The sequence below is a fragment of the Coturnix japonica genome, chromosome 15 (genome assembly GCF_054131305.1).
Source record: "Coturnix japonica strain WE chromosome 15, WE-NBRP24, whole genome shotgun sequence".
In the NCBI taxonomy this organism is placed as follows: Eukaryota; Metazoa; Chordata; class Aves; order Galliformes; family Phasianidae; genus Coturnix; species Coturnix japonica.
Window position 1 is genome coordinate 2,188,043 of NC_140677.1, and position 13,334 is coordinate 2,201,376.

At 43.3% G+C, this 13,334-nt stretch overlaps 1 protein-coding gene across 11 annotated transcripts in view; it reads right to left on the reverse strand.

Moving 5' to 3' along the window:
• LOC107319900 (contactin-4) overlaps positions 1-13,334 on the reverse strand; it is a 242,648-nt gene that overhangs the window by 113,801 nt on the left and 115,513 nt on the right. For all 11 annotated transcript variants that reach the window (XM_085516128.1, XM_015875248.3, XM_015875243.3 and 8 more), the window contains one exon: positions 3,414-3,552. In XM_085516128.1, the coding sequence (XP_085372254.1) occupies positions 3,414-3,468 (55 nt within the window). In that variant the 5' untranslated portion in view covers positions 3,469-3,552. The remainder of the gene's footprint in view (positions 1-3,413; positions 3,553-13,334) is intronic.

The following is a 13,334-nucleotide window of genomic DNA, read 5'->3' on the forward strand; positions in this document are numbered from 1 at the left end:
TTGCGATATCAATTTTGATTTAATTGTTGTGCACTTCAGATTTAATTGCTCTTACCTCTTAGCTCTTCCCCTTAGAAGTTTTTTCCCAATTTGACTTTATTTTCCTCATTTAAACTGACCTCTTTATCTCCACACAACAGCAGTAGTTCCTCATGCCAGTATGAAAACCCCTCTAACATGAAGGATCAAGAAAGATTATACATAACATCCTCATCAAGATGGCTTCAAGGTTTAATACAAGGCATGAGCTTGCACATTTTTCTATTGGAAATCCCTCCCTAAAGCCTGTTCATAGAGCTTGCAGAGCTTCTCCCTTATGCTAGAGGAATGCTAGATGGTTCTGATATGAGTTAAAGACACTTGAACTCTACTTAGCAGCAGAAAGCACAATGAAAGAAGGGCTTTCCTTGGGAGGACTCTAGCCTAAGCGCTCATTACAGACTTGTGCCAGCTCCAGCATTACCTCCACTGTGCCCTTCAGGAATCCAAACTACCCAATGTTATCAATGCCAAACTATAATATTCCTCTCATTGCAGGAAGTTCCTGTCGAAATGCCTTCAGGAGGCAATGCTCTGCACCTCCTCGCAGAGGCAATGTAAAGCACGTTTTTAGACACTTCAAGTTTTCTGAAGTAAGACTGGCGCACTCACATCACTGATCTCCAGTAACACATTCACTGAGATGGCAAGGTCATATGATAGATGGCCAGTACTTTATTTTCAGTAGAAAACCCACACTCACATGTTCTCCTATCTGACTTCTTTCTAAGCCACTTGAAAATACAGGAGCTTGGTGAGCAAAAACCTCAAGTAATTCAGAAAAAACCTCAAAGTATTAAGGATGAGCCTGATCTCATCTGTATAAACCTCTCACCAACTTCATTGATAGCTTTCCAAGAGCCAAGAAGCCAAGGGCCGCGCTACTAATAGGAGTCATTCAGAGCTTTATCTATTCCAAGTGCTGTGCAAACAGTAATTAGGCAGAAATGCAAAGTGCTGCAGAACTGACCAAAATATAAATTAATTAATTATAGAGCGGCAACAGATTAATCACTTTCTAGCTAACATCAAAGCACCAGTCACGGCAACTAAGCAGCATCAGAAAAAAGCACTGAACAAAATGAATTGCCATATCACTTACAGAAGACCAACATTCAATATGTACAACTGCTTCTTGGCCTAATTATTTATATTCAGACATGAAATCTAGCAAAATTTCTTCTGTACATAACCTACATCTGTTTGGACAGACACATGCATTCAAATTGGCTTGTAAATATTCATCTCTGTAGGAACTTCATTTGTAACAGATTGGGATGCCCAGATCTCACTGGAATTCACTGGGAACTGGGGAAGAGAGGTCCAACATTTCCTGAATAATTATCCCTTGTTTGATGTAGACCAGCCCTGCTGATTGCATGTTATTTTACGCTTCCTATTTGCACAATGATCAGTGTCCACGCTTAACTTAAGCCTTGTATTGTTACTAAATTTGCCAATGCTGTATCAGCTTGTGTTATTGAAGCCACTCCAACCTCAGTGTTCCAAGCAGATACAGCCACCACTGCGCCTCCCCTTTCACAAACCAAACTTGTGGAAACAGAAGCATCATTAAGTGGATGCAAGAGCAGTTTGCTTATTGAAGCTGCTGTGTTTACTAAGAAGAAAGGAAGGAGACCCCTGCTTGTGCTGAGCAGAGATCTTTGTTGGTGAAAAGCAAGAGTAACACAAGGGCAGAAAGCAGAGCCTGGAAGGCTGTACAGGAGAGCAGGCCATGACAGCAAAGCAGAAGCTCCCCTCAAAGGCTGCCAGGCTCTTTCATCCTGTACCAAACTCTACGTGGATCTTCACAGGATAAATCACACCATAAAATATGCACAGGTAACGCTTTTCTTCGAGCAGGATTGCAGCTCATTAACATGCAAATAAGACCTCAGCAGTGAAGCTCATTGCTACGATAAGCTAAAGAGGGACAGACTTGTGTAAGAGTCACAAGAAAGCAGGAAATTCCCTGTCAGGTTGCCCTGCACATCACAGCTGCGCTGCTAGGCCCTGTGGGCCAACCAGGTACAGGCCTGACTGCCTCTCTGCTGCACCACCCACAAAACAAAACCATCTCACTCACTGCCCACTGCACAACTTGCACTGAGTGTCTGGGACTTCTCATGCCACAACTCAGTAACAAGAGACTGACGTGATGCTATGAGGATACTCAACGCGTGGCAAAGAAGAGAAGAAATGCTGTTGCACGTTCTGCTGAAGCTTTCATTTTGCTGACCTTAAACTTTCAGCAACAGATGCCTAAAATATCAAAATTACATTACAGAAGTACTTTCCATGCTTTTGTTTTTCCATGGTTTTGTTTATTTGCTTGTAATAAAGGCTCCTGCTCCCTGTGCTCGCACAGCATAACTTCAGGAGGGTTACAGCTCCCGGGTAGCGGTGGCACTGCATTGCAGAATCTCTCTGCATCCAATTTTCTGCCAGCTCACAAAATGTCATAGCACATTTAGGAAGACTTGGAACCAAATATCAAAAATAGGGGCCAACATGTACCGGAATAAAAGAGCTTTTGCATTCTGTAGAGCCAAGCAAAAGAAAGTAAATGATATTAGAAGCAGTTTGTCATGATCTAATGCTGAAATAAGGCCCTGACAATGATCACATGGAAAATGCGCACAAGTTACTAAACAAAACACTGAGTGTGAAACAGCAGATAAATTAGTGCAAACAAGATGAACACCAAAGTGACATATGCATTAATTAAAATCTAACAGCCCCCACTCAGAACAAAACACATCAGAGAACCACAGCAGTGGCAGAGCCTGTGGCAGCAGAGCTGCTTGCCTGGCGTGAGCTTTGCTGGCCCTTTGTAAACCTGAGATGTCTTCAGGAACTGCTTCAGCTACAGAAAAATGGTGTCCGTCAGAAATTTTTTTGTTGAAAACAGTGCAACTCTCAGGGCAAAAGAAAAAAAAAAAAAAGTTAAATACAGACAGCTGCAGAAGATGGTTTTATTGATGAAATATGTTATTCTAATTATTTGCTAAATGAAGTGTGTTCTTAGCTGTAACACTCCTCATAACACCGCTTTAATGGGATTTAAAGTTATACTCTACGTAGGTTTAATTGGCCGTTGAAATACTTAGCACTGAACGTGAGAAAACAATGTTTGTCAACAGCAGCTTGGATTGGGAGACGGACAGAGCAGAGCTCTGAAACGTGGAGCTTCTGCTGTGCTGATATAGTTCAGCTGGCTAAGAGCATCAGTGACATCTGAGCAGCAACCTTTGGTACCACCAGCCATGGAGCAGAGCCTAGTTTTGCCATTTTGTCATTGGAATGTAACATGCAGCACACTTTTTCTTTGGTGCCAACACCCTAAAATAGAAAGTTTTAAAACAATGCTTTACCTGCAAGGCACACCATGAATGATTGCAGCACGAGCAGCTCCCATAGCAACATCATCTTCAGCTTCCCAGGGTAGAGGAGACAAGTTCAGGAACTGCAGAAGAGAACCAGGCTCCGTGGAAATTTTAGGCCACTTTTAATCTATGAAAGAGAATTAGTGAAAGAGTAGATTAGACCTAGGATTGCTGCTCCCTCCATTTATTGAAAATTCATTTTAGTTCCCAGGAAAATCACATCTTAAGATCAAGAAAGAAGCTTTCAAAAACATTAAGAATTGAAATCATTCTGAGCAGCAGTAAGATGAGCATTGGTGTGAAGAAGAGGTAAAGCAGTTTGTCAGGAGAGATGCACAGAAGCTTACATAGGAAACCAGCTCTGCAAAGCGAGGCTCCAGGTGAGCTGGGCACCAGCACAGGATGCTGAGATGCAGCCCCAGGTCTGTACCTTGCTCACTTCTGTCATCACTCTGTCATCTATCTTGACAGCAGACTCACTCACTGCCTCTCTGGGATAACTAGTAACTAGTTAACCCTGTAAACTACAATTAAGAAGAAAGTTGTAAGAATCACTCTCACTTCTTTCTACAAATGCCACCCTGAGGTGAAGCAGACCACCTCTCCAGGCAATGCTTGCTATGTTTTGCTCAATTACAATTTGTAAGTAGTTGCAGTTTTGGAGCAGGGAATCTGAAGATGCTCTGCTAATCACTGCAATATATCCCCAATCCCAGCACAACGCAAGGCCAAAAAAGTCTCTCTCATGAAGGGAACATTTTCCAGAGCAAGCATTTAAATATTAAAAAATAAATAAATCAAGCCAGACACACATTCTTATAACTTATTTATATCACTGAAGGCTGGAAGTTAAGGAGCCTTCGTGCTTACAAGACAAACTGCATGACTAATAGCATGTGAAGGGCTATCATTAGAGGTCTCCGCTTGCTTTTGTGAGATAAAATTGATAGGATTCCTCTAATAAAGTCAGGTTGAATGCACTGAGAAGACTAAGAATCTGTCTTCTGATGCAATTTTGAAGAGGGTAGAGATTAATTGAGTATATTCATCTCTTCTCACGCAGACTGATTAGGCTAGCTGGGGTTAGCAGGAAGGCCTAATCAATGGAAACTAATAACATCTTAAGTGAGTGATTAGAGCATTAATTATTAATTTTTCTAGGAAAATGCCATCATAGACCTTTATATTGATTTACAAAGTTAAGCAGTTACTCTGTGTTTACTGGGAACTCAAGAAATGTATTTGTTTGCCCTCCTGCACACTTGTACAAAAGCTTTTTCCTCTCTGCACCAAACTCTGTTGGGTACAACTGTGCCCCTACAGGGGACTTCCACCAAAGGCAAAAAGCTTTCGGTGCTACACTCACATCAGTGAGTCTGCAGACAAATCCTATATTCACCAGCAGCTGCTGAAATTCTTTTGTGCTCTTGTTTTCCCATGTACTATTCCCATCAATAAGCCCATTGTGTCACTTAAAAGGCTGCTCTTCATTACACCATAGGGCAATGCCTTATGGATACTTTCCTTACTGCAATAAGCTACCTGGGACTGAAACAGAACAATCACTTACAACCACTGATACCAAATTAAAAACACAAGAGGTACAGCACTTATCAGCTTAACCTGCTGCCAGGAGCCCATGGAAAGCAGCACAGATCTGCCAGCCTGCAGGAAGGCCAGCTAGCGCTACTAAGAATATCACAGTGTCTGACCACAGCTGAGCAAAAGGGCTCCATTTATTCCATGGGCTTTGAGGGCAGTGCTTCTGGAGAGGTAATGGAGATGAGGAACTGTTGTTCTTCATGGAGAGCCATAGAGCAGGCCGTCCTGTCTATAGATTCCTCATGTTCCTCTTCATAGAATCACCAGCGTGGAAAAGACCTACAAGTTCATCCAGCCCAACCGTCAACCCATCACCAATAGTTCTCACTAAATCATGTCCCTTGACACAACATCTAAACGTTCCTTGAATACCTCCAGGGTCGGCAACTTCAACATCTCCCTGTGCAGCCCATTCCAGTGCCTGACCACTCTTTCGTATATCCTAATGTCTACCCGCCAGGTTACCTATTTCATTCCCTTCTTTTCCACTGACACAAGAAAATCCTCAGTCTTCACCTCCTTACTGCTGCTCCTGCTGTCCAACTCCTCTTGTGGAAGGCTGCAGCACTCTGCCCACTTACACCTTTTCTACTCACAGCTTTCTGCAAACTACTTTATATTCCATTCAGGAAATCATGCTTCTCTAAGCATTTTAAAAACCAATACAAAACACTTCCAAAGTATTAATGTAAATTAGTTTTTGGCTTATAAGGGTATTAAAAATAGCAGGCTCTTTCTTTCTTCCCAGGATGATTTTGCACAGTCACTGGGTCTTACTTTCAGACAAAAATAAAAGCTATGCTAAAAATATACATTTTCAGTACTCAGCAGAGTTAGTAATTAAGCCAACTGAAAAAAACTCCAAGTCTTCCCTAGTGTTTGGTTGTTCAAATACACTCCACAGGACCAGCAGACATCAGAGTCACGGATGTCCTTCAAAGAAAAAGAAAGCAGGTTCCCTAACATTATCATAACACTCAACAGTGTGGTACACGAAGTTTCCCTAAGAGAAATGCTGTCTGTCTTATCATAAAAAAATAGCAAAAAGCAAATGAGATGATCACCATTACAAATATTTTCCTAAGGTTAAAGTACAGCGGTATTCAAGATGCTGCTACATTTCTGTTTCTCATGATAGTTCCCCATTTCACATGTGAATGACTCCAATCTCAGCAATATTTTCCTGTAAACATAGCTGCTATTCATATCAGTAGGCTCCTTGTTGAAGCCTCTGTAAAGAAAAATGTTGAAACACTATTTTTTTATGGTAACAACTTTGGGAAACGCAGTGCTTTTACATGAGCAAAAGATATATAATTGAACAGATCCTCCCCATCTCTAAATGTTTTCTGACTATAACATCCCAGGGGGTTTTGCTTCGCTTCTAAAGCACTTCAAAATATTTTATTTCCAGAAAGAAGTGTATTCAGTTTCAGTCTTATTTCTAAAAAGACAAAAATGAGAAGTGCTTGCAGTTCGGAAGCACATCCCATTAGAAAACATACAGGCAACAGCACAGATGTCTTCCTAACTCTACTTTCAGCAACGCATCCACTGCAAATTCTTCTGCAGGGCACCTCAGTCTATGATTGGGGTTTGATGAAGAAATTACGCTAAGAATTCTGACCATAATAGGGAGTGAGAGAGGAAAAAAGCATCTGCAAGGAAAGGGGAAGACGTTGCACTGAGGCCACGACAGTGGTTGTGGTGGTGATGGTCGGACTTGGTGCTGGTAGTCTCCTTCAACCTTCCTGATTCTAGGGCTCTAATTTCTGTGTGGAGGCAGCTCTTATTGCCAGTAATTTCATTTGTGTTTTTAATGAGTAGCACATCTGAACAAATAAAATAGAAATATAACAAAACAATAATAATGTGGTCAAGGTGTAAGGATGCATTCAACACATGAAAAAACACCCTTTAGATGGAACTTCCATCTCTCACTCTGCTGCAGCCTCCAGCAGAATGGTAAGAGCCCACTTCACACTGCACAAGCTCCCAGAATGTTCTGAAGGAAAACTTTCAGAACTTGTCTCTGGCCCCAAAGCACTGCAGCAGCAGCAGCAGCAAGAAGCCTTAGCAACCAGCTCACGTTTTTCTTCTGCACACCAGTGCACTACACAGTGCCAATTCTGTGAAACTCCAAAATAAATCACTGTTAATGAAGCATGCTGTACATACAGACAGCAACAGGCATCTTTTAATCACCTAAACAAAGAAGAGCCAGAGGTAAGCACAAAACACCCCGAGCACCAACACACGAGCTGCCAGTGGATGCAGCAGCACCTCGCCCTGCCCAAACTTGCAAAGTATTACCAATCTTTCTAAACTGAAATGCAGGATTATCAGAGTAGCCTTCAGACTTGGTGCATAAAGAGAGTAGAGCGATGCGCTGCCCCGGCCAGCATGGAGACTGGCATAGGTTCCCTCTAACAAACAGCCAGAGACCTGCAAACTAAGCATCCAATTACAGAGGGTGCCTAAAAAATGCCCCCATAAAGTTGGGGTCTTTGCAGTAGGACTGGTTTTCATGTGCACATCACTGGATTTTTTCACTGCTCAGTTCCTTTGTGGCCCTGAGATAAATATCAGCCTTCCAGGAGCGGCCTTTTTGCATCGGGAGAAGAAAAGGGAATTCAAAGGGTATCAAGGGGAACAGAGGGGAGCAAGAGCATCTTGCACTGCATTCACAGCATGTCTGTCAGATCCTGATCCATCTCAAACTGCTTTGCTGAAATTATCCCTTCTGGAGCTGTGCTTATACACAGTTCATGTATTAGGAAATATATATGGGTGTAATGTGCGTGATAAAACACACGACACACATACACCGCATTTCTGAGACATGCCAATGATAAATGGCGATGAAATGCTTCAAAAAATTAATTATCTAATAAGAAGATTGAGTAAAGCAATGCCGGTTGTTACATTCTGTTTTGTCCTCCAGGCATGAGACACAGGTTTCATTTCAGTCTACCCAGGAAGCTGCAGCCCCTCAGCACACAGGCACTCCCAGCTCGCTCCCCTTGTTTGTATTGGTAGGGCAGCCCTTCTCTCCCATGCAGCACCAGGTGTGCGTTGTGCCAGCAGCCCCTTCCTGACCTGTTAGCTCATCAGCTCTTACAAGCAATACACCTCCTGGCCTTACACACGTACACATATGTGGTTTAAATGCAGTCTAGAAACTATGCTGATACCCAAGCAGTCAGATAAGAATTCAGACACACTCCCAACGTTTTGCTGTGTTGCAGTGTTGCCCACACAGCCCCAGCAGTAGCAGCGATCCGTGCCGAACACTGCTATTCCCACCTGCACAGCACCTCCCGCTTCGGACTGCAAATCACCAGTGATGAAAAAATGGCAGTAATTAAAGCCTTTTAATTACGAGTCACTAATTACCACACAGTACCCTGTTAGAACCCTCGCTCTCATCCCCTGCCCCCAGCAACTGCCCTGCAAAACGCGAATCATTTGTGAGCATAAACAGCAGCTCACGGTAAGGAGATCTGGGTGACAAACCTCAATTAAAGACCTGGCAAACCTCAACCCAAGCTGCCGGTGTTTATTAGGGATCACTTTGTATCATTCCACCTTTTCCATGGAAGGGATAAATCAAAACCACACACTGCAGACAGCATTGCTCATCCTGGAGTGTGCCCAGAGCCTCACAGCTCACAGACCCACACAGTCCCATGCACAGAAAGGTTTGGGAAGTTCAAAACAATCAGCTACCTCCTAATGCCAACTTTCAGGATGGCAAAAAAAGTTTTATTTACAGGAGGCCCAGGAGGGGAACCAAGCCCTGGACACAAACACATATGATGAGGAGCACTTGGCCTGGAATGCTGTTTATTATCCCATTCCCAAAGTTTCATTTCCACATTTCCAAAGGCAGTGCTGATGCCCTGGCTATGCCCTGAGGCTGAACTCAGCCGTTCTCCTGCCAGCTGCAGCCTATTTTTGGTGCTCCATTTCTCACCACGGTTACGTAAGAAAGCACAGCTTATGGTGCGAAGCCAAACGCTCGGCTGTTTGTGTGAAGCTGAGGAACCCACGCAGTGAGGTAATACAGCAAAATAAGAGTACTTACAGAGTACTGACCTGCTTTTCCTCTTAGATGTCCAGAGAAGGCACAGAACTCCTCCTGTGCATCCCTCAGTGTTTTCCTTACAACAGAAAACGCTGCAATCAACACTCCCTTGGCAAATCTAAAGGTACATCTGGATAACATCCCTATTTGCGGTATTTTGCTCTCCAATAGCTAAATACCTCAAGGTGTTTGTTTCATAATAAGGCAAGCTGCTCCCCCATAGAAACTAACAGGAAAGAAGGTAAATGAAGATCTAACTCTCACAGTCCTACAGAATGGGTAATTTAGCATTGACGTCAGTTAACTGGAATGGCTCAGATCTTCACTCTGGACTGAAGACAGCTGTCCATCCCCTCAGCCCATCAAGCACTCAGCCAAGAGGAGGCCTTAAAGGATGGATGGACCCATCTGCTGCAGGGAGCTCAAGAATCCTTATGGTCCGGAGCAAAAAGAAAGTGAGTGCTGCTGCTCAGGCCATGATGTCAGTGGGGGTTGCTCTGAGGTGGAACTCAGGGAATACATAGGCTGTAAGAGAACACAACACATTGCACTTGTAGTGCATTGAAACATCACTAGAGATTATAGCTGCAGACAAGCGCAGATGAAAACAACTGCCATGGGCAAAACAACTGAGGGGATGGCCAAAAGCTGTGGTCACCAGAAGCCCCTGGCCTGGACTGTGCTCACACTGCAGAGCAGAGGGTTGGAGACAACCCTGAGCTGCTTTGCACCAAGGAGCAACTTGGACACTGATTCTTGGCAGAAGATGCTTCAAAAGCTTCATGCTTGCCCACAGGTAAGTGGAGGGCAGAAGTGCTCAGGCCCATTTTAGGGCTGACAGACCACCCCAGGCCAAGCATTGCACAGTGACCCTGGTGACACCTCTGTGTAATCACTGCTATTATGTGATACACTCCATAATGCAATCTTTTCGCTCTGATTTAATTACTAAACATAAAAGGAAATAAACTTCAGAAGGAAAACAAAGAAATTGCACTGCGTGTAATTTATGGGAGCTATTCTTCAGCTGAATGCCATAAAACCCTGCGTGTTTATGATCCCCTATTAGAGGGCTGAAAACACACTTGCATTTGCTTATATTGACTATGCAGATTATGTGATATTGCCGCTTTTTTTCTGCCTCTGCCATTTTTCACAGGAGCAGCGTATTTGTTTAAAGACATCCTTGCACAAAGGCACAAAGCCTTGGCTCCTACTAAGAGGAAAAAAACAAAGCCTGGCTTAGTGATCCTCATAGCCACCGGCTGCTGGGTAGGAAGCAGCAAGCAGCCAGCAAGGGAATGCAGGAGATGAGGGCACAGTGCCCAGTTCTGCTCTCAGTCCACCCTAACATATACTGGAAGAAACAACTCCACGGCCAGACAGAACAAGACCCAGCTCTGCAGTGGATAACGATGTCAAATGATCTGAGCTGTGCGGCATAGCAGGAATGGTGAGATGGCAGCGGCAGGATTTATTGAGATATCATGCTAATCCCTCGGTTTTCTTGTCATAGGAAACAGATGAAAGGAAATAAGGTTTGCAAACTTGACTGCAGCATTGATTTATGTATAACAGCTTCAAAAAGCAAGGAACAGAAATGCATGTTCCTGTTATCCCTGGCTTAGGGCTCTGCTCAGCAGTGGACACAGTGGGGCTCCTGGTTCCCCTCCAAGCTGCTTGCCTTCCCCAGCCACCAAAGAGCTGATGTAGCCACACTCCTCCATCCCAGGACCAAGCCCAATTGTGGGGAGCAACAAGGGGCTAGGTATTGGTGTACATGCAATGCATTTGACACCCAAGACAGCTTCAGCATTAGAGATTTCACTCCTCTCTTTTGTAAGCTGTTCCCCAAGCAGCAGGTTCTTCTCCCACCTTGCACAGATGGAGTCGGTATGAAAAACAGGATGAATTCACACCCAACTGAGCCTATTCTCTGAAGAGGTGGCAAAAGTTCATCTCTTGCCAGCTTGCAGATAGGCCCAGCTAGCTAAGGAATTAAATATACGCCGTGCATCCTAATGCTGCAGTCACAACATTCCTTTTTACTGCCTATTAAACCCCCTTTTAGTATCTCCTTGAGTTTTAATTGTCAGCGTTTCAGCCTTCATCTGTGCCTCATCTCTGTGCCAGCTCTCCTCCAGTTACAGTCACTATCTCACACCTCTTGTTTTGCATAGATGGAACTGTCAGCTCAAATTTAATAAACTCAGTATTTGACAAAACTTCTTAGTGGTTCCTGGGAGTGTCTGGGACAGTGTCATTTAACACATCCTGAATAGAAAATAAATAGTTCAAGGAAAAAAAAGAAGAAGAAAACGGAATTAAAGGAGCATCGAATTAGAAAATTAAGGCTGAGAAAGTGATGAAAAACATCTGAGTAAACACTTCATCTACTTTAGCTTCATAGACTGGATTGAGGCTCCAGCTCTGAGCAAGAAAGACAGACCCACATAGCTACACAATTAGAGTGATTTTGGGATAGCTAGATAAGGATTTACTGCAAACAATAAAACTTAAATGCTACAATTTAAGTTACAACAGTGGGGTGTTAATTTATCTCCTGTTAAGTCAATTAAAGCAATGACAAGTAGCTAGAACCAGAGAGCAGAAACAGCCTGTTTTATGGCCTGACATACAGACAGAAAAGATCCCTGTTGTAATAGAAACCTATCAGCTCCAATGGGCTTTGGATAAGACCAGGGTAGAAATATTAGTAAAAATGGCACTGTAAGAAGAAATGGGGTAATATAATAAATGCACGTATCATAGAACTTATCAGTTAAATTAGTTCTATGTGCAGGATACCTCGTGAGAAAAAACCATTTACACTCACCAAACACTCACCAAAATATAACAAGGAGCCCTTATTTCATCTTTAATTAAAGCAGCAGCTAAATGCACAACCGTTACATTCCCCAGTATTTTACAGCCATCACACTGCCAAAAGAACTCTATGAAATACCCAAAGTGAGCTAGAAGTCACAGATAAAACAGGAGAAAGATGAGTATTTCAATCAAAGCGATGCTTGCACGAGAACTGGCTCAATGGCTCTATGTGAGCCAGGCAGCAGGCAGGAGATAAGCAGAGATACATATATAAGTAATGGGCATAGGCTGATTTTAGTCTCTGTGGTGGAAGAATGAATCCAGGAAAGCTGTGGGTTCCCTGAGAACATTAGACAGAAGGCAGAGAAACGGAGCCGACAGTTACAAACACAGCAGGAAAAATCTTTTCTTTCTTTATCACTAAGCATGAAGGAAAGAAATCACTGTGAAGACACAGCAGGAATCACTACTGAGTGCTAATCACAGGACGGCATTGTTTTGAGGTTGGAGATATATAAATATTTAGTTTCAGCCCATGAAGTCACTGTTTCTAAATGCTCCTTAGTTGATCATTCTGTGCCTTCTGTCTGCTCACTTGTGAGGAAGGTCTCAAGGCAAGCACCCCTCAGACTTTCGGGTTTGTAAGAATATTAAGCTGTGTACAAAGAACAATTAATGCTATTGAGATCTGTCTGCTTTTAAATCCAGATGGGAAATGACTGTTGTTATTTGTGATGATGACCATGTGACTGTGGTTGCTTCCTGGTCTTCATTCAAAAACAATTAAAAAACCCCACACAGAGGATAACTTCAATGAGGACATTCAAACACCCACACAGCTTCCATGAATCCTGACCTACAGGTGAGTTATGTCACAAAGACAGCCAGTGGATCGTTCTTCCCTTGCCTGGAGGCGATGCTGTTGTGCCTGGTACAGTGACAAGTGCTGACCTTGGCCACAGAGAATGCTCCTCACTGCAAAACTCAACCCATGGCTTCAAATGCATGGGCTTACACGTACTCTTTCTCAACTGACAGGGTTTCTCCAAGTCTGCCAACAGAAGGACAACAGCAGAGCCATAGTACTCTTGCACAATAGCCAGATCCATGTCCTACACTCTTGTGTAGGCACCATTAATGCACGCTCATTAATGACCCAAGGCAGCAAGCTGAATTCCCTGGCGCAGTACAAGGACAGAGCAGGTGACAGCCGGGACACCATGTGAGCCTCACATGCTATTGCAGCACTTCTCTAGAGCCCTCCCATGGCCACATATCTATGATTGAGCGGAGGGTTGTTAGTTAGAGTAGTACGGTTACGTCGCGGTTGGACTCTATGATCTTTAAAGTCTTTCCCAATCTGAGCAATTCTATGATTCTAGAGCATGAAT